This window comes from Dicentrarchus labrax, unplaced genomic scaffold (genome assembly GCF_905237075.1).
Source record: "Dicentrarchus labrax unplaced genomic scaffold, dlabrax2021, whole genome shotgun sequence".
In the NCBI taxonomy this organism is placed as follows: Eukaryota; Metazoa; Chordata; class Actinopteri; family Moronidae; genus Dicentrarchus; species Dicentrarchus labrax.
The window spans coordinates 1,314,471-1,336,447 of NW_026136712.1; the positions used below are offsets into that span (position 1 = coordinate 1,314,471).

Sequence of the window (21,977 nt, forward strand, 5' to 3'; positions counted from 1 at the left end):
CAGTGAGCACAGAGCAAAACGGGGCGTGGCTTAGGAAAGGTCAATTGGCTGATCCTTCCTCAGCATACATGTGATTAAGCACTTAATGACTTGAGAGTTACTCTAAAAGAGTCCTCCTGTGCTTCACTGCCAGTGGTAGTAAGTCACTTGTGAAATGTTTGTTAATGAAAACACACACCAACACACACATACCATCTTTAATGGTGTCCTGAACCAGTCCCCTCCCGTAGTGCTGGTCGTACGAGTCAAACGTGTCACTGCACACCTTGTACACCTGAAATTTAAAGAAAATACATTATGTTAAGAGTGTGTTTGCAGTATTTGTGTTGGACCTTGCCCTTTAAAACACACACTATGCTAATGTTTATTTAAGGTACATACACACGTGTCAGATTTTGCTCATGACTCAACAAAGACAGCAAATAACACAGCTCCTATTGTTCTGACCAACCCTCATACATAATATAATTAATAGAATTTATAAACAACTAATGCTGAAGAAAAGCCAATGCACATCATTCATTCTGCTGCCGCTTTATTCTCTGTTATTGTGTTCATCTGTCAAAAGTCACAACTCACAGCACAATGGCAACAGAGGAATGGCCATGACTGAAATGCTGGCTGTCTCTTTCAAACTGATCAAACACTGACTCCATCTAGTGGTCCACAGCGACACTCACACCTTCCTGCTGCCTGCTGAGCCATATCAGGACAGTTACTGAAAGTCAGCTGGACCAACACATTTTAGATTTATAATTAAAGAATGTTGATACAATTGTAATTTTACATGAGAACATGCAGATTATTGAGAATGATCTGTTGGTGTGTTGAATGTCAGAAAGGCAAAGCAAAGGGCTTATGTGTGTATTTTTCTTCTTGCTGTTCTTTCTCTCCAAAAGAACTCTGGTCCAACTCTCTGATATGTACTTGAGCAGGAATTCAGAATGAGGGGCTTCGTAGTTTTACATGTGCAGCAGGAAGATTCTCTCAGAACTACACATTATCATCTCTTTATCTTTTCCTTTCAGTCTCTCTCCAACTCTCTCCACCCTCACTATCATTCCTCCATCAGGAAGATCATTACCACTAATTAGCCTCCTCTCCATCTAAACAAACACACAGCAGAGATTAGTATGGGAATTTTTTCACAGCCCAGTGCCAGACACATTCTGTTTTAAACTCCCTGTCCTAAGTACATCTACTGAGTTCAATCTAAATTACAGCTTGAGCTACTACTACACGTTCAACCCACCTCTGGGCCCCTTTTTACAAACTCATACCGTGCTGGCAACATAATTCAAATCCACAACTTTAAAGACTACAATTAGTGTCAGGAAAAATGTATATTAAGGCTACACAGCCTTCATATACAATGGTGATACAACACATATCATGATACCGAGGTTAGGATTCAATTGATCCTCAACTCGATTTTATAATCATCACATTTTTGGAAAACACCCTCATATGAATCAAATTTGAGTCCAAAAAAGTTACAGCAGTACATTACATTGTAACTAGTGCTGTGTATTGGCAAGAATCTGACGATACAATACATACATACATACAATACGGGGGTTACAATTCAATATACTGTGATATCGCAAAGCAGTAAGCAAGATCATATATGGTGATTAGGAAAAATCTAATTTTAGAAAAACTGCCATGGTATAAAGAACACGATATGCAGTAATTTAATGCAACCAGAAAAGTGTGATCTGCATTTGTATCTATCACAGTCCCTGTAACAGCTAACATCATAGCCCTCAGAATTAAAAGATTCATGTAAATTCAGTATACCTTGCAGCTACCCTGCAGGAAAATGTTGCAGCCTATAGTACCGTAGCACAGATCAAACACTAAGTTCAGTCACCGTTCTATAGAGATCACATGAGCAAACATCCACAAGCGTACAGTTAGTTTATGACCCATTTACAAAGGGTGGAGACATGCCGCCATAAAGCTGATGTCCTGTCAGTGACAGACAAACACCATCAGGCCTTTCAGGACCAACCATCAATCAATGGGCTATTTCTTCCTGTACACAGAGACTGGCAGTTAGGAGTATATCACTTATTTTCTCAAAACACACATCATGACCTCCTCTTAGCCCATTCACACAGCACACTGTAGCAACAAGAAAAACACTGATCTCTGACTGGAGGGGGAATATGTATTGTCTTATTATACTGGCAAGCTAGATTGAAAAGAAATGACAATAACATCAAATGAAACAACATGCTTGTTGCATATGAGAAGTTGGACATTTTAAATGTTAATTCAGCTCATTGGGTGTTTTCTGTTTGTTTCACGCTGTGGGCAGGAAAACTCAAACTTACTGATGATGAGAGTGGGCTGTAATGGAAACTGATGAAAGCGATAAAAGCTTTTGCTATTTGACTCTCTTCCTTTCCGACAGATAAGAAGTTCTCTATCTCTGTCATCTGTCTGTCTGTCTCAGCAATGTGGAAAAACTAATGAGAGACTGTCCTGACGTGTGTTTACTGTTCAGCCTGAGCTCAGGGTTGGGTGTATTCAAACACATAAGAGGGTACTGTTCAGCTTAGTCAACAACCTGAACCCTTTTCACATAGCACATGGGTTAAACATTGACATTTTTCCAGTTGTTCTGTCAGTATCTTGTGTTGATCATCACTGTGTGAATGAAAGGTGTGATCAATTACTTCTGTTATCCTATTACTAAGGGTGGGGTGTTTGGACAAATAGTGTACAGGTATCACATGTACTAACTTGATATCTGTTAATTCTAGACATTATTTAGTGAATATCGGCCGATACTCACTAAATAATGTAATATCAGGAATTATCGGAATCAGGTTTTTATAACCGATGTTTGTTCTGTAGGCTTCAGCATTTCCGAGCCTGCATGAACGCAGCGTGGGACGTTTACCGGCGTGCGCTAGATGGCGTATAACAACAACAACTACACACTAGACTGGTTGGTTGCTAACCGTGGCTAACAAGCAAACAATTTAAAGCTGAATGATTTTAATATTAACACAAAATAAGTGCAATGCACCTTAAATATTTGACCCTGCTATGAGCTGTTCCTAAACCAAACTAACAATTGGTTAGAATTTACATTAGCACTCCTTCAGGTGCATAATACAATTAAACACATTAACCAAAGCTAGTGCTTAGCGATTAGCATTAGCGCTCTTTTCAGTATTAATACAATGAAAGTTGAAGTTGTTCTCTTATTGTGCACAGACAGTGTTTACATTTGGAAAGCCATGTTGCATTTATGTATGCATCCAGTGGGGGCATCACAATAAAATGAGGCATAATGTGTTAATTCCACAATAGGAGATATGTTATGTTGTTACCTAACAGTTTTGGTGTAAAAAGCCTGCATATATCGGTATCGGGTGATATCGGTATCGGAAATTGAGAGTTGGACAATATCGGAATATCGGATATCGGCAGAAAAGCCAATATCGAGCATCCCTAGTTAATTCCAAAAGTTGTCAGGTTATTGGACATAAGGGATGAATTGTCTCCGTTATGAAGGTTTGTCTTGTGTATTTACTTTTCAATTTAAATCAAGTTTCCAAGAATATTAGGCTATGAAATCTCTACTTTGATTTAGCACTTTTTTAAATGTAGCTTTTCTGTTATTCCTGTCTTGTTTGTAATTGTTTTGTAAAGGTACATCAATTAATAAAGTAAATATTCTGTGCAACAAGAGAAAAAAAAAATCTGATATACATTTTTTCAAGTCAAACTCACCCTCATGCCGAGGACCAGGAAGCCTATCTCCTCCATCAGTGGGTATTTCCTGATCTGCTGCTCCCGTTTCTCCTGCGAGGCGAACGGATCGTAGCTCCGCTGGCCCAGCTTCACATCCATGATGCACGGCTTGACGAAGCGCCGGGTCACATCCTCCAGCTTCAGGTACAAGTCTGAGGCAGTGGCATAGTATTACTAGCCTGTTTACATGAGGCTGATGTTGGCTTTTCATTTTTTTTGTATTAATCATACAGTCAGTACTGCTCATAACATGTTTCTGATTTGATGGAGGTTCTTCCTCGACTTCATGTCTTGTCTGTTTTTTCAACATCAGATGACTGACAAGAGAATTGTAAACAGTTTACCAATACTTGCAGTAAAAACCTTATTCATGTCAAATTAATATAATGTAACATTTATAAGAATAAGAAGAATCATTTAGCTGAAATAACAGTAGCTCATGGTATTTGGCTTATAGAGCTGAAATTTCACCAAAAGTGCTGGAGAAATGTGTTTTTTACAAAAGGTAACAGAGTTTATATTCTGCAATCCAACAATCCAAAGGAAAAATGTATTATTAAATTATTGGATTTTTTGAAATTAATAACAACATCAGTATCAGCTTCAAAATCCAGTTCACCTAACCTGCATGTATTGTTGGATTTAGATAGAGAGAGGCGCACACACACACACACACACACACACACACACACACACACACACACACACACACACACACACACACACACACACACACACACACACACACACACACACACACACACACACACACACACACACACACACACACACACACACACACACACACACACACACACCAGTCTCTTACCATTGGGGCTGTCAGGAGAGGACCAGGTACCATAGTACTTGGGCAGATGGTTCTGGAGCTCAAAAAGGCATGGATCACAGCAGTCCTCTGCATACACCTAGGACACACATACACACACGTTACCACCATCATACTATACTGCGCATATATAGTGACTACCACACTATATATTTAGAGTAGGGGTGCAGCTACAGATTATTTCCATTATGGTTTATTTGGTGGGTACTGTTTGGCTTACTCAATTAAAGGTGGGGTATGTGATTTTAGGTATGTGATTCTAGAGAATATCTCAGCAGCAATTTTCGCTTGCAGTTTGCAAGTTATATTACTTGCTGTGTTGTTTGTTTGCACTATATTGAGGTAATTGTTTCAAATCAAATGTTGGAATATACTGAAATATCTACCACCAGTTCCCATCATCCTAGGTGACAGCCAAAGTGCTTGTTTTCTCTGACAAACAGTCCAATACCCAAAAATATATTACATTTACAGTGATTATCTATTTGAATCACTGAACAAAAGACTGTCTGGAACCAGGCTTCATTCTTCTCACATCTGGTTAGTTTTCTGTTGATTGACTAATCAACGAATCAACTTAACATTTAATCACTAATACAGGGTATACGCAGTATTAATACAATGTAATTATTATTTTTCCACTCTGATGATCCAATTCTGATGAACAATTGGATTTTATGAGCAATAATTATTGCATTTTCACAGCAGCCCTATGTTGTTAAATATGTAATATGTGTAATAAAACGTAAAATATTTGACTTACTGATTTTTTGGACCAGCTCAATAATATTTGACACTACCAGCTGTTTGCAGGATGCCAGCGCAGTGTGAGATGTGTGCGTTGTTGGGATTAGGTTTGATTGGTTTTGTCAAGAGACAGGCGGACGCAATGCCATGACTCACTGCTGTTTGTATGAGAGTTGCTGAGTCTGACAGTGCTGCTAAGCTCTAAGGCAAACACTGAAGCAGCAGACACACGCAGGATTACACTGACCCATGTGGAATGTCTGATATTTATACTGATTATTAAGGATTTATATCCATCCATCCATCAAGTATTGACAGTGTGGTTAACTGATGAACAAGTCATGTGAGTCACAATAGAAGTAAATGCTCATAAAATCATATACAGCTCAGAGTGAGAGAGCTGATCTGATGGAAAAGGGGTCCTCCTGGTCCACACGTCTCTTCCCAATAGTTCCGCTTTGGAGCTACAATTGCAGTGTTTTTGAACAACTCATTTTACCTCTGATTACCATCTTGACTAACTAATAAAACTATTTCCCTACCATCACTATATTGCCTGTTAAGTAAAGACTCTGTAGCCCGACTCTGTGGCAAATGTCCATACTATTTATTGTTTTGATAGAGTGGTTTTATTTATGTTTTGTTTATCAAGGAATTTTTTTCCCCCACATGTCAAGAATTAAAAGTTCATTGCCCTTTAAAAGGGTGAACTTGCATTATTATGCTTATCATTATATCAGTGGCATAAAATGGCAATATTAATATTACATTACATCATCCAAGACAAATAGTTATTGTGACAGGCCTAGTATTAGATTATATTTAAAGTTAATCATTTCATTGGAAAGGACAGATTTTCTTCAACAGCTGGATTTTTCACACATTTGTATTATTTATTCAAGTACAGGTACAGCTGTAGTAGCAGTAGTGTATGTAACTGTGTGAGAATAGCAGATTTATGAATGCAGAGGTATTACCATGCTGTAAAACTGCATCTCTCGTGGACCTCTGGGTGGAGGCTGAAGCTGCTTCAGGACTGTTCCATCTGGATGCTGCAAAATACCTACGACCAACACAAAGACAGCACTGTAAGGATTTTGGTGCTTGACTCAGTAAAGAATAATAAGAAACAGCTGACAAAAGGACCCAGTCAGATAACTTCAACCCTTATTTTAGCATATCTGTTGTTGCTGTGCACCTCTCTCTCTCTCTCTCTCTCTCTCTCTCTCTCTCTCTCTCTCTCTCTCTCTCTCTCTCTCTCTCTCTCTCTCTGTCTCTCTCTGTCTCTCTCACCCCAACTGGTCGAGACAGACGACCACCCACCTAGAGCCGAAGGATCTGTCCTAGGTTTCTGCCTTTTAACAGGCAGTTTTTCCTTGCCCTTGTCGCCAAGTGCTTGCTCATGGTGGTACTGTTGGGTCTCTGTAAATAATGTTATAAAGAGTTCGGTCTAGACCTGCTCTATTTGAAAAGTGTCCTGAGATAACTTCTGTTATGAATTGGCGCTATACAAATAAAATTGAATTGAATTGAATTGAATTGAATATCCGTGCTGAAGTACAGTAAAATGATGATGAATGACACCTCAATGTTCGTCACAGTTCATTCTGAAGTAAATCACTGTAAATGGCAAACATATTCAGCTTTTAGCCATGAACAGTTCACTGTGTTCACTATCTTCAACACTGAGATTAATGTTAAAGAGTGAATCATAAACTCTGACTTCAGCAAACACACCCACCTTAGTCAGTAGCAATAAAATACGTGGGAGGACAAAAAAGCACTGGTGGAAGGACATGATAAGACACAAAGAAGAATCTGTCTTGTGCTGCTGAGAGGACAATAATGAGACAGGGAGCAGCAAGAGGGACTTTTACCTTAGTATAGATAGGACCATGAAATCTTCTAGGTCTTTATGAGCCGTCAATGACAAACTCAATTGTCATTACCGTACACATTTACAGCCCCTGGCAAACATGAACCTTTGTTCGAAATAAATCTAGGAATCTGTATTTATCATAATATCTCAGAGCAGAAAAAATTGTTCTCACTGATTCTACCAATACCAAAATTCTCAGTCACACATTATTTGGTTCTACTTTCAGGACTAGGAGTGGCATTTTATCAATCAAACAAAAAAAGTTATTAGGCCGGATGACATTGCATTTTGCTGCAGTAAAAGACGAGCAAGGTTCAACAACTCTACGTTATTTGCTGGATCACTCTACATCATCATCCATTAGCCAACTGTTGCAGCTCTTGTTCAGACAGATAATAGTAAATGGACTGTACTTATACAGCGCCTTTCTAGTCTTCCGACCACTCAATGCGCTGTACACTGCCACACTAACATTCACACACTGATGGTGTGACCAGAACGGAGAACGGAAACTAATCATTCATACACACTCATACACCGATGCACAGCAACAGGAGCAATTTGGGGTTCAGTGTCTTAACTCAAGGACACTTTGACATGCAGCGAGAGGAGCCGGGGATCGAACCGCCAACCTCCCAATTAGTGGATGACCCGCTCTACCTCTGAGCCACAGCTGCCCCATAATAGTGTCAACGCAGTAGCCTCGCTGAAGTAAATGAGCAACAGTTAATGGATTTATTGATTAGTCGATTGATGGATATGTGATAGTTACTCAGTCAAAGCTATAATATAACGTTTCACAGTTTGCCTGTCGATGGCGTTAGCAGCAGCTCGGCTCACAGCCCGTCCGGGACGTCCTTTGTCTGTCCAGCAGTGGAGGTGGAAGTTTTTATCAGCGGGTCCGTTTGCTTTGGAGAGGAGGAGACCTCTGTGGATAATCAGGAGAAGCTGACTGCATTGATGGTGCTTAAGACAACTTTAGTTATTATTTTGATGCGAGAGACCCCCTAGCAGCAGAAATGACATATTGTATGTTTAGGATTTAACGATTCCAGCTTCTCAAACGTGAGAATTTGCCATTTTTCCTAGTCTTTTTAAGACGTCACCTTGGAAAACTGGGATGGACATCTTTCACAGTTTTTTCGCTGTTTTACATTGATCAGATAAATAACTGTCTGATTATTTTGATAATGCTTTTACAGTGTTATTGAGTCTTCGTTCAATATGGTGTGTATCTGATCTACAAACCAGCACTTAATTATTGAAACTGTCTGCCTCTCATTCCCACGGCCCTCTCCCACTGAAGCACAGCTACAACAGAGGCTGAGCCAGTTCAGACAACAACATATAAAGTTTGTACAGAATACAGTTTATCTTTATGGATTATATTGATGCTCAATTGACAAGAAGACTGTCGACATATGATGCCCTTAAGCTAGTGTTTCTAGAGTTACGTGTTTTTACAGACGTGAGGAATTGTTCATTTGTACATTTATCACTAGCCTGTAAACGAGCAGAAGTTGCCATAGCGCTACTCAACAAAACTCCCCGGTAGCCATTACGTGTAAATACCTGTGTTGTGTTTAGATGTTCGTGCTGTGTTTAAATGTCTATCCTTTGGTAATGATGTGTCCATACATTTATATACAGACTGTGGCAACACATTTCCTGAAAAGGACAATAAAAAATCTATCTATACTTCTTAAAGGCAGCTTGGTGCAGGGAGCTTGTAGTTGAATTCAAACTGCTAATATGTAACATTTGTAACGTTTTGTCACCACTACAGAAACACTAAGTAACTACTAAAGTATGACAAGGTTGCCTGATGTTGGCTGCTGTTAGTTATTAGTTTGAGTAATGCTTTAATAATGTGATGCTGGCTGATTAGCTTATTGTCCTCAGTTCCTAATGTCAGCATGCTGTAAATGGTTGCCCTTTTTGTAAAGTTTTTAAAGTACTTTCCTAATTAAACATGATGTGCTTGTTATTAATGGTGTTATTAATGATTCCTGATGAAAAGTAGTTTGGAGAACAACTTCAAGAACGATTCCAAGACTGAAAGTTGTGTAGCGTGAACAGTACAAAGATCACAGTACAAAGATAAAGTCATGTAGTGTGACCAAGGCTTTAGTTACAGCTCATGTATCCTTCACTGTTTTGTGTTGTATTAAATTTGGAATGAAGTAAAATTTTGAGTAGGACTCCCAGTCTGTTTCCAGTGTAGACAGAAAGATGCAGCGAGGAAAAGATAAGTGTGCCGTTACTAGTGTTGTTTTTGGCGGCCTGTTTTAATTTTAGTTTTAGTCTAGTCTTTGTGTCAAACTGTCATTTGAGTTTTTATTAGTTTTAGTCACGTTAATACTCTTTTTAGTCTAGTCAAGTTTCAGTCAACTAAAAGCCTGAGCATTTTAGTCTTATTTTAGTCAGAATTATCCATGACTATTTTCGTCTAGTTTTAGTCAATGAAAATTGTATTTTAGTCTCTTTTTAGTAATGCAATTCTATTTAACCCAGTTAATATAGTACAAGTACCTAGTATAGTATAGACAAAACCAACATTTTCTTTAAGTCACCCATTTCTCAAGTCAAACAAGGTTATCTTATTATATTATTGTTACCTTATAGACTCAAGAATACATTCAATTCCAGACATGGAAGACGCTCTGATTTGAATTTACAACGTATTTATTTTACCTACCAAACACGTACTAAGAAGTACACACACATAAATTTAAATAAAATAAATAAATAAAATAGCTTCAAATGACAATGCAAGAAAAAATTGACATTACATTCAAGTTTAACTTAAAGAGAAACAAGGTGCTTGATTGCTCGAGCTACAATAACATAATAAAAAAGTGCCAATAAAATGTGTGTGTCTGTGACTAACATTAACCCACTGCAGCTGCATCTTCTAAATAATGCCGCGAGCGGGGATTGAGGAAGTGACGTCGCCTGCGTCTGCGCAGTGCGCTGATGCAGTCCCGAGACTCAGGAAATAGAAATATTGCAAAATAATAATAGCGAGACGAAATAACGTTCTAACATTTCGTCTTGTCTCGTTTTGGTCAACGAAAATGAAGAGATATTTTAGCAGAGTTTTTATTTTGTAAACCACATTTAGTCCCGTTTTTATTTGTCAACAATATTGCATTATATATTTGATTATGGTTTTCCTCACATGACCACCATTTACGTTGCGTCTCGTCACGTGATAAAGGTTCGTTGACGACAATATTTAGTCATAATTTTTGTTGACGAAAGCAACACTAGACCCATGTGGTATATCCATCTATCTATCCATCCATCCATCCATCCATCCATCATTGAAGTATTGACAGTGTTGTTGATGGATGAACAAGTCATGTGAGTCACAATTAGGGTTGCAAAATTCCGGGAATTGCAAAGTTGGAAACTTTCCATGGGAATTAACAGGAATTAACGGGAATTAGGGCTGGGCGATAAATCGATTTGATCGATTAATTCGAATTTGTAGTTAAACACGATTTATTTTTAGTTAAAATCGGTTTTCTCTTGAACTTCCACAACACCGGTGCTCCCTTTGGGCTCCCGTAGGTCAGAGTGCGCTGACCCCTCCCCCCGCCTCTCCACAGATAAACACAACATGGCAGCAAGCCAGGATGAGCTCGTCCCCAAAAAAGGCACAGTGTCGTCGGTTGTTTGGAACTGGTTTGGTTTTGTGGCGTCCGACAGCGAACAAACCACGACCCACTGCAAAGTTTGTTTGAAAGCTGTTGCAACCAAAGGTAGCAGTACGACCAATTTATTCCGGCACCTCAAGCAGAGGCATGCAGCCGAGTGGGAGAAATGTTGCTCTCTGCGAGATATACAGGACCACAGCCCACAAACAACCGCTAAAAAACTACAAAAAAATCGATTAAAATTGTAAATCGGGTTTGGTGTGAAAAAATTGGAGATTTTATTTCTAAGCCATATTGCCCAGCCCTAACGGGAATAAACGGGTATTAATGGGAATAAACTGGATATTTTTAATATTGCTTGTTATAATACTGTTAGTCTATAACAGGGAATTTACATGTAGTTGAAAAGAAACATCTTGCAGGATAATCTTGCTTAAAACAACCTGATGATTTAATGCAACTTCAGTTGAATGTCCTCCCTATATTCGTCAATGACATGCACACACGCAGTAATCAGCAAAGGCTACTACATACTTGCCAACATTTATTTTTTAAAATATGGGAGTTTTTTTTTTTTTTTCGGGGGGGTTAATACATAACCCATTGCTATTAACCTATCTTGGTTAATAGTATTGTACGCATATAACCATAACCATAGCCATAGTAAATCAAAGGCAGCATGCTAGCTACCATCATATGTTAAGCTAAGGTCAATGGTTTGGGCTAATACTTATGGTGCTATCCATTTGTCTCGTAAATCCCCCGTCCGAGTTGCTCTGACGCGAGAACGTGACGTAATTACCTGGCTTGTACCACTTATAGCGTTCCATTTGTCTTTGGGCATTACGAGTCGGAAAGAACATGGACGCCACCAGTGCAGCAGCTGTCTTGTTATTGCTTGTGGCTCATCTCAACAAGCTCAATGTGAAATAATAATGTTTTTCTACAGAAACACTAACATTTCAAGTAATTCCGTTATTGCAAGTCTTACATTTCAATAATATTTGAACCATTTTCGCCTATTTCAATTTCAACAAGTGCTGTGGCGTTTGTCTCGAGCCACCAGGGGCAGTGGCAGGCTAGTGTTATTGTTAGCTACATTAGCCTATTTAGCAAACCAGCTCGAAAACAAAACTTTACATTGTATTACACGCACAGCAACGCCGTGCAATGCATAAATTGCTGACCGGACTAAAGCAGCAATGTGTGTAAGAGCATTTATAACTGACATTTAAACGACCAACATAGTACAAATACAAAGAAAATACATTTCAATATTGTATGAATTACCCAACTTTTCCAGTTAATTCTCCTAAATTCCCATTAATTCCCATAATTTCCCAATAATTCCCATAATTTCCATTAATTCCCATGAAAGTTTCCAAATTGGCATGTTTCCAAAATTCCCCAGGCTTATCTTTCCATGGAAAGTTTCTGGAATGTTTCCAGAAATTTACCGGAAAATGTCCACCCCTTTGCAACCCTAGTCACAAATTGGTAAATGCTCATACAATCATACAATTCATATTTAGCAATCTGTCTGTCTGCTCCACAAACTACATTTCATCAGAAATCATTAATTACACCATTAATAACAAGCACATCATGTTTAACTGCTGTTAGAAACTGGGTACAATGCGCATAACTAACCTGATCAGTAAATCAATACACACATTATTAAACCATCAACCAGCAATCCATGTCATGCCTTATCGAACTTTAACAATTACAGTTTCCTTTGTTTTCCTCTGAAAACAGTTGCCTGAGTAAAGTCACAGACCAGACAGCTGAACAATGAGCTGAAACTCAAAAGGGGCTGCAGATTGAGGTGATTATTCCCTGTATGTCCATCACTCCGAGTGACCTCTTTTACACTGTCAATTGATACATTATACAATTATTGTGCTTTAAATGCACTACTTGGCTAAAAAGGTTACTTTTCATCAGTGCAGAGACAAAAAAAAGGTATGGAAAAAAAGAGTGTACATAATATGGAATTTAATACTCTCCAAATCTGTTGTTGAAAAATTAGCAGAGCAGCAGAGCCGAACCTATTTGCACTTGAAATACTACCATAAGAGTAGGTGTGCTCCATGGACAAAACAGGTTTTCAGTACAGTACACCATATCCACACAATCACTGTGGAACAGGTTGTTATAGAAGGAAGGGAGAAGATCTGTGTGATCTGAATGGCTTTCAGTGGGATTAGGTTTCATTAGGTAAACAAGAGAATAAAATAGTCCGTATGTATCAGAAAGCCTTCAGTAAACACCATTCCACAGACAGGCTGTTTGGATGCAGGCGTTAAAAGTCAACTAAACTCAACCAGTTACACAGTAGGTTAGTCATTAAACTTCCTGATCACTCCATCAGTCAGCCACTTAACCAGTCAGTCAGTCAGAGAAAACGTCAGCTCGCCAGTGTGTCAGGCAAACAGGCTGCAGGTCACAAGTGTGTCACTTGTGTAAGACGCTAAATGACTTACAAACACACACAGTCAGCTGATCTGATGAGACACTGGTCCTGACTGATAAAATGATGGTGTGAAAGAGAGACAGATGGAAATCACTGGAGGTCAACAGAAAAAGAGGAACATTATCACTATATGCATGTATATCCCACATAACTGAGTCATTATAATTTAATTGATGGTAAATTGTTAATTTGACAAGTAAACTGATGTTTACCACTGCTGAAACTGAAAATTTAATTATTAAAATAAATGTAGTTTATTACAACTTGTGCTTTATTTCTGTAGTCATCTTTCTATTAAAGACAACACTGTATTAGAGTGAGACTAATAAATCAACAGGCTGAGATTATTGGTTGATTTTGGCTTATCGAAAATGTCTTCCTCAGTGCAGCCCAAATATTTCTTTTTAAAGTGTACTGCTCAGAATATATCTTGGTCACTATTCTTTACTAACTAAATGGTACGGTCCAGTGTGTAACATTTAGGAGGTTCTATTGGCAAAAACGTATTATAATAATCATAGGTATGTTTTCATTAGTGTGTAATCACCTGGAAATATAAACTGTTGGATATTCTTTTTTACCTTAGAATGAGCTGTTAACCTACAGAGGCCATGGGTCGCTTAGCATGGCGTTCGTAGCCCAGCTCCTTCGGGCTTGGAAGGGGAGGGTGAAGGGAGGGAGTTACGATCTGCAACCTCACCGCTAGATACCACTAAATCCTACACAATGGACCTTTAGATATATCACAATATATTGCAACTTTTTGAAAATTTAACACAACACAAAAGGAAACACTGCCACAAATATTTGCACATAAACTATTGTTTAAAAATCAGCACTGTTTTTGAAAAATCAATACAGAATCACAAAACGTAGTATTGCAATACTCATGTGTATCGATATTTTCTTACACCACAACATATGAGAGAAATGAGAGGGATATTATCAAAATATTACCCTTCTAGTTTGAGGGAAGCCAGTGTTAATATTTAGCTCCCTATCACATAAGAAAATATTGGTTGTCAGCAGCTTCTTTCTCAAAGTATTGGTATTAGGGCTTAGGGCTGCTCGATTATGGAAATAATCATAATCACGATTATTTGGGTCAAATTGAAATCACGATTATTCAAACGATTATTTTTTTTAAACTTCAGAAACATGCTGCATTTATTGGACATTTGTCAAAAACACTTTGCAAGGAAGTCCTCAGTTACACTTTCCTTTCCCCATAAACATTTGTAAGTCTCTGTGTTACCTGTTCAAATGAAAACAACGTGACAGGAGAAGACTGCAACTAGTGTCGCGACCACCAGTGCAAGTATAAATAGTTACGGCGCTCCCATGACTTCACATTGTCGCGCGACAGGTCGGGAACGGCGAGTATACCGAGCGCATGACGCATGACTCTGAATTGGGACACAGCTTTTTTCTATACAACGTTGCACAACAGAAAATGAAAAAAAAAAATTGTTTTCCCCCGATTTTAGTAGTGTTGAGATCGTTTGGCCCCAAAATCGTAATCATGATAAAATTTCGATTAATTGAGCAGCCTTATTAGGGCTGTGTATTGTAAGAATCTGGCCATACGATACGTATCATGTTACAGGGGTTTACGATTCAATATATTGTAAGATAGCGTGATACTGTGATTTAATAAAAGAACATATTGAAATTGGAAAACTGAAGGACACACCACCATTTGCATTAAATCTAAGTTTAAAAAGGTTTTTTTTTGCAACTACAACAGTGGGATCTGTATTTGCATTTATTACAGTCGCTATAACATCCGACATCACAGCACATCACAGTTTACATTTACAAAACTGCTATCTAGCTGTTGGGGGTTTAACCATAAAAATCTATAATGTTTTTGAGAATCAATACAATATCACAAAACAAAAAAAAAAAATTTTATATTTTATTACAACCCTAATTGTTATTGGTTCTCTACCACATATAACTCTAACCACGGTGTCAACCCATCCGTCGAAGGTTCTTTTATAATGTAATACAGAACTGACTGGCAATCATTTTCACAGCGATGTGGAGAATCAACACGGAGCGGCTGACAGGTGAGTAACAGCTGGACTTTCACCTTTCAGACACTGCACTTACATTATGATCCAACATCACACACACACACACACACACACACACCGCAGTGCCTGCACTACACGCCACTGCTGTGTATTTATTCTTGTGTTTTTCTTCTACCTATTTTGCTATTATGGAAAGAATCTGATTTGCATGTATAGGTTCAAGTTTCCTGACAGTGCTTCATAATCTCATCACATCTTTTCAGTGTTGCTGGAAAGCCTACTAAAACAATTGTATATTCTTATCTGAAAACAGCACCCACTTGTCATCTAAAAAAAAATCAAATAACATTTCAGGTTGAGTATGAAAAACCAGATTTGAATTGGAACAAAACACCTTTCAGATAGAATTCATCAGGAATTATTTTCCACTGCCAACCTACTGTATTTATTCTCTCTGCTCTGACATCACTTATCTACCATAGTTTGTTTACCATGACACAAAAGATGCCTTAAAAAGACGCTTAGCTTACTGTATTTCACCTTGCATATTTAACATTTTTGCCAATGCTCTAGGAGGAGCCAGAGAAAGCAGATTTTTCACAGATTATCCATCTCATGTTCTACTGTCAGGATATAGTGAAAGATTCTGCAACTATAACAAAAATATATTTTTATAAAGAGGGACCTACTGCAGCTTTAAGATTTTTTCTTTCCAGGATTACAGATGTTATGTAAAGCCACATACCCCAAAAAGGGCCAGCCAGGCTAAGCTGAAGTCACACCCAAGAGCTAACACCCACAAGTGTGCCTAAGCTTGACAAATTACAGTAGCTATTATAGCCCAGCTGATATTGTAATTGATATTTGAGTGTTTAAAAGATCCAATAACAATATATAAGCTGTAATATTTTAAGCAAACAATCTTGATACAGATGCATTGGATATACACAAAATACCTGATCACAAAAAAATTAGAAACAAATTGCATTAAAGTTAGGTTTTGTGTTAAACTGACTCAAATAGTAAGACATGAAAAACAATATCCATCCCTCTTTGTTGTTATTTTGACTACAAAGAGCCACTTAAGCACTACTGGAGAACACCATTCTCTGCCTAAACTGCAGAGTAACCATGGCCACAAGTTGCAGGGGCCCACACGTCTTCCTGCTAATTAGCACCATCCAAGAGAGAGAGGGCACAATGTGAAAAGCAGCACCCTCAGTGGGATAGTTTACATCAAATCAAGTTTGCTGACGTGAGTCTTGAACTACACACTTCCTGTTTAAGAACCAACCAGTCATACACTTCTGAACACTTCTGGAGCCGCACCAGGGATGAGCCACGATGTGCCACAGAGTAGCTTTTCAATCCAACCAAAGACTAAATCAGGTCATTTGTAAGCAGGGTTAGGCTCATTACTCTTTACAAACATAACTGTATTACTTTACTTATTATAATTTATTAAATATTCTAGCTCAAACTGATGACAAGACAACTTCTGTTTTTTAGAAACAGCACGTCTTCTGTTGCCTGTGACCGCTATTTTCCCAAGAATCATGGACAACATATCCAACCACTTCATTCAGCTTCATTAGTTCTTTGTCCCTTGCAGCCTACTGTCCACGACTAAAATCAATTCAGTTTTTCAATTCAAAGTAATCTCAGGACACTTCTAGTAAGTGCTTGCTCATGGTGGTACTGTTGGGTCTCTGTAATTAATGTTAAAGAGTTCGGTCTAGACCTGCTCTATTTGAAAAGTGTCCTGAGATAACTTCTGTTATGAATTGGCGCTATACAAATAAAATTGAATTGAATTGAATTCTCAAACAGAGCAGATCTAGACTGTACTCCTTATTTATATGTAGACTGTACTCCTTATTTACTAGACTACTATTATTTAGAGACCCAACAGTTCCCACCATGAACAAGCACTTGTCGAGAGTAACAAGGAAAAACGTCCTTTTAACAGGTAGAAACTTTGAGCAGACCCCAAGTCTACGTGGGTGGCTGTCTGCCTTGCCTGGTTGTTGGGAGTTAGAGAGAAAACCCAGTTTTGTTTTTTTATTACCAACGTAATGGGAATATTTCTAGCCCTTAAATGTAAGCATTTCCATCTGGGAAGCTAGCATTGATTACAAAAATGGATTGTTGGATTTCAAATCAGTAGGGTAACTGTAATATTATTACTGAAATTTGATCAGCAATTCCCATTACTGCCCAACACTGCTTGTAAAACAGAAACAGTGGCTGAAAGCACTGCTTCAGTCAGTGGTCTTTCAGCTATTCACGACAAATAACTGCCCATCACTAACACACATTTAAACAAAGCTCTATGGTCTGGGGGAGAGGGAGCAGTGGGACAAGGAGTGAGCAAGATCATTTTCAGTCAACAGAAGTTCAGGCCAGACAGGATTCCACAGCTCGTTCTACAACTGTTAAGGTTACTGCTGGCTGCATTTCAATACTGTGTCAATACTGCTTGGCCCGAGAGATCATGTTAGGCAGTATCAGGAATTGCAGATACTGGTATCAGAACAGCTCTACTTTTCACTGCCTGTTAGGTTGAACTTATGTGGCCTATGTTATTGATTGTTCACTACTAATCCCAATGAGTGACAAAAGATGAGATAATTTCACATTGCTGTCAAATATAGTGAATCACTGTTTCACATAATGCTGCTTTCTTCTTCTGTCTGGCAGTGTACCGAGAGGAGACATTCAGAAGACATCACCACAGAAATGTTCTACCTTCCCAACAACATACACATTTAGATTCTATTATTGATATGGTTTAGTAATTTGATTCTCTCAATTCCTTTAACAGTAACCTTTTTAATAATGTGCGTGTCTAAGTTAAGCGCAAACAGATTTTGAAGCAGCAACTTCGCTGTATTGCTAATAAAAACGTAACTGCTTTAATTAGGAGATACAGTATATGTAGGAGTCCAGAGACATTTAAAGCTGCCATCTGTCATTCTCCATATGTTGTCACTTTAAAAAAAAAAAAAAAAAAAAAAAGGCTAATAAATGTAATGCAAATTTTCACATAACACAGAGCTTTAAAGAATCACTGGAGTTCTGAATCTGTGTTAGGTTTACAACTAACGATTATTTTCATTATTGGTGTTTAGTTTGTCCGTTCTGGGCTACTGTAGAAACATTGCAGTTTTACATGGCGGAGTCCATGGATGGTGACCCGCAGCATCTGTAGATGTAAACAGCTCATTCTAAAAAACATCATTCTTATTTTTAGGTGATTAGACACTAATAAAAACTTACCTATGAACATTATATTCCATTTCTGACAACAGATCTTCCTAAATGTTACACACTGGACCTTTAACGACAAGGCAGTGTCAATGGGATGTCTTCAAATGTCTTGTTTCAACTCAACTGGATGTTCACACTGACTTATTACCAGATTCCTGACTGACAGCAGGTCATGCAGCACTTAACTGAACCTGATGTATTAATCTGAGTTGAAGAAGTAATACTGATGATGGGTATCGTTAGTCTAGACTGAAACACGAAGAAGCATTTTGTATTGTAAAGTTACTAGCTGATCAATTATCAGTCCGTAATAATATACATTTATTTTGAATTCTTATGCAAAACATTTGACAGGCTTTATGTTGTGAGAGTATGTTATTGTGTTATTTTTTTGTTTGTTATGTTTTTGATGTACTTCATTGGAAAAACTTCAGGTTGTCCACTCCTTTGTAAAATATAAAAAAAGTAAAATTATTATTATTATTATTATTATTGTTCTGTTCACACCTAAAAAGCTGGTCTCAGTCGTGTTGTTTGGGCCACACTACCCAAGATGTAGGGTAAAAGAATACAGCATTTGGTAACATGCCTCTAATAACAAAGTAATTCTATGGTAGAACTACTCCCGGCACGTTTGGAGCTGAATTCTGGAAGGTTCAGCGTTTATGTTTTTTTCTTGCCTGGTCGAGTAGAAATCCACTTGCCTCAAAGTATATTTTTACCCGCCCCTATAGAAAATTGTTTTATTCATTAGCATTAACAAAAAAATAATAAATAACAACAACCAAGCTGCCATGCAAGCGAGATAGTGAAGGCTCTTGTTCTAGCACTCTAGCAAAATGTATCTGCCTTGTTCTCGAACTTTTAGCAATTTTCTCATGAGTGCCCGATCGGTACTGCACATGTACTGCACACCTATCTTTCTTCTCAACAGAGATGAGAAGAAAGATAGGAAGGAGATGGGATAAGAAGGAAGAAACAGCAGAAACTGCACCGAAGAAAACATTACATTATGATAGCTCAGGTAAAACAGGACACAAAAACGTTTGTGGACAGACAGGTTTGCCCTTGCTGCCTGCAGGCCACTCTTGAGAAGACCATCCTGTCTGACCCACAACATAAAGATGTGTCTTTACAGGAGACTGCAATTCGTCAAGGTAACTGACTGACCAGCAATGACTCATCCATCTGAGGCCGTACTGAAACCAACACCAGCTGTTGACTGTATCACACACAATCAATTCAGCTCAACACCTTGTCTGATAACACACAATGGAGGCTTTGATAATGTCAGGTGTCCTGTGTGCATGAGTACAAGTGAATCCACAAATGAAATCAGATTCAGTGCAGGGACCCACATTGGTACATGTAGTTGGTTAGCAGTGACAGAGTGAGACATGTGCATGAATCATATGCTGCTCCCTCATGTATGAAAAATCCCCCAATCTCCATTCTTGCTGACAGCTAACATACCTGGTAGAGCAAGAGCTACAACATTCTGAATTGTTACTTTGTCATCCACACTTTGGTTCGTGATACACCAGCAATCAAAACTTTCTAATAGACCATTTTCATCTTTCACTTGTAGGTTAAGGTATCTTCTCACAACCATTTTCCAATAATACACCATGGGTGGCCGCCACAAACAGTGTGGGGAAGACTGTGTGTTTATATTGATAAGAAAGCGCTTTGTGGGTTCTTAATAGGCTTTATTTTCCACTGCAACCTCAGCACAAATAGGTGTGACAAACAACAACATTCAGCTACCAGGTCAAAAATAAAGTTCAGATTGCAGGTAGTAGAGAAGAGGATTAGGGCCACATATGAAATATGTATTTGAGTTAAGTCAGACTTTTGTTTTTACTTTACCCTCAAAACTCAATTACATTTTTCACACGTGGCCCTAATCCTCTTCCGTAGCTGGGGATTAAGAAAAGATCTCTTGTCCAGTTTACTTACCCACTTTATCCACTCCAAACTTGTGACCTGCCACTTGATGTGACAGTGGGACACAGCCGTTCAGGTGAGCCGGGCCGAGTGGCCCCAGTTGCCGCTGGCCGCACTTCTCTTTGGCGGGGGGACCGCCGGAGAGCCGCGGGGTCCTGCTGACCCCAACAGCGGCTGAACTAGGGGTCAGTTCCAGTCGGCCGAGAGCTAGAGAGGACTCCATCATTACTTGACGCTGAGTTGTTGACATTTGTCAAATAAAAAAATAAAAAGGGGGGGAGGAAAAGTCCTGGAAAATAATTAACTAAAAAAGTCAACTATATGACTGTATCGATTCACATACTTTTATTACGCACACAAAGTGTTTGGGCTTGAGGGTGAGAAGCCTTCATGGAAATAGTCCCGTCCAGATGAAACCAGCACAGCAGCTTCGGACGCGTTCGCAGTTTTCGACCCCCGACAACAGGCACTGTGACAGGCAGCGACACTGTCGTAACCCCCGCTGTGTGCGGCGGTGAAACACGGCTCCCGAAGCAGCGCCGATTCAATGACTTTCATATCTTGAACAGCAGCATAAATACATCCTGGCCACATCCCTCTTCCAACCAGCGTCAAACACAGCAGAATGAGGCACGGCTTCCGCTCAAAGCTTCCAAAATAAAACCTATGAAGCCTTAGGTATCTTGCAGTGTACCGCGGTAGTAAAAAAAACGGAGACTTTTGGTGTTAATAAACACTTGGCTGCCGTTTTCCTTCAGCGTTACAGGCTCTGTCTAATCACAAACGCCATTACTCAAAGTCAAAACTAATATTTTGGGCGCCTTTATTGTGAAAGCATAATCACCCAACTTCCGGTTTCGTCTTCATCATCTTCAGCTAGCCTGACGCAGCTGGACTTCCTCGCTCCAGAGGAGTAAATACTGTTGTCTGTTAGTAATGGTGATGTTACGACACACTCCAGAGTGATATCCAGTTCCAGTCAGCAAATACAGAAGCCGGCAGGGCCAACCAAATGAGACAGCGACGTCCCTAAACTGCATAAAGAGGCTAGTCAGGCTCTGGTAGCTAACTTATCGATACTGTCCATTAGGCTGCTCAGCGAGCCCGTCCTCGCGTCACAATCCAGCACACCAGAGGGACATCACACCCGCCGTGCGATCGCCTTCACGACGAAGGCCTACGCGCTGACGATGACCACAAAAACGATGTAATGTCGGTCTAAAATCCATGTTATTAAAAGAGGTCGCTAGACTGCTCCTCAGCCATAGATATCCAGAGTAGTGTAGGCGTCTACCTCTCTACGTCAGGAACAGCGCCCAAAGCCTCCTACTCGTTTGCG

The 21,977-nt window shown here is 39.0% G+C and overlaps 1 protein-coding gene across 1 annotated transcript in view; it reads right to left on the reverse strand.

Moving 5' to 3' along the window:
- ipmkb (inositol polyphosphate multikinase b) overlaps positions 1–21,977 on the reverse strand; it is a 31,712-nt gene extending 9,735 nt beyond the window's left edge. Inside the window, exons 1-5 of the mRNA XM_051417153.1 lie at positions 20,651–21,977; positions 6,343–6,428; positions 4,601–4,697; positions 3,751–3,923; positions 193–274 (exon numbers count right to left, since the gene is read on the reverse strand). Coding sequence (XP_051273113.1) covers positions 193–274; positions 3,751–3,923; positions 4,601–4,697; positions 6,343–6,428; positions 20,651–20,888 — 676 coding nt within the window. The 5' untranslated portion in view covers positions 20,889–21,977. The remainder of the gene's footprint in view (positions 1–192; positions 275–3,750; positions 3,924–4,600; positions 4,698–6,342; positions 6,429–20,650) is intronic.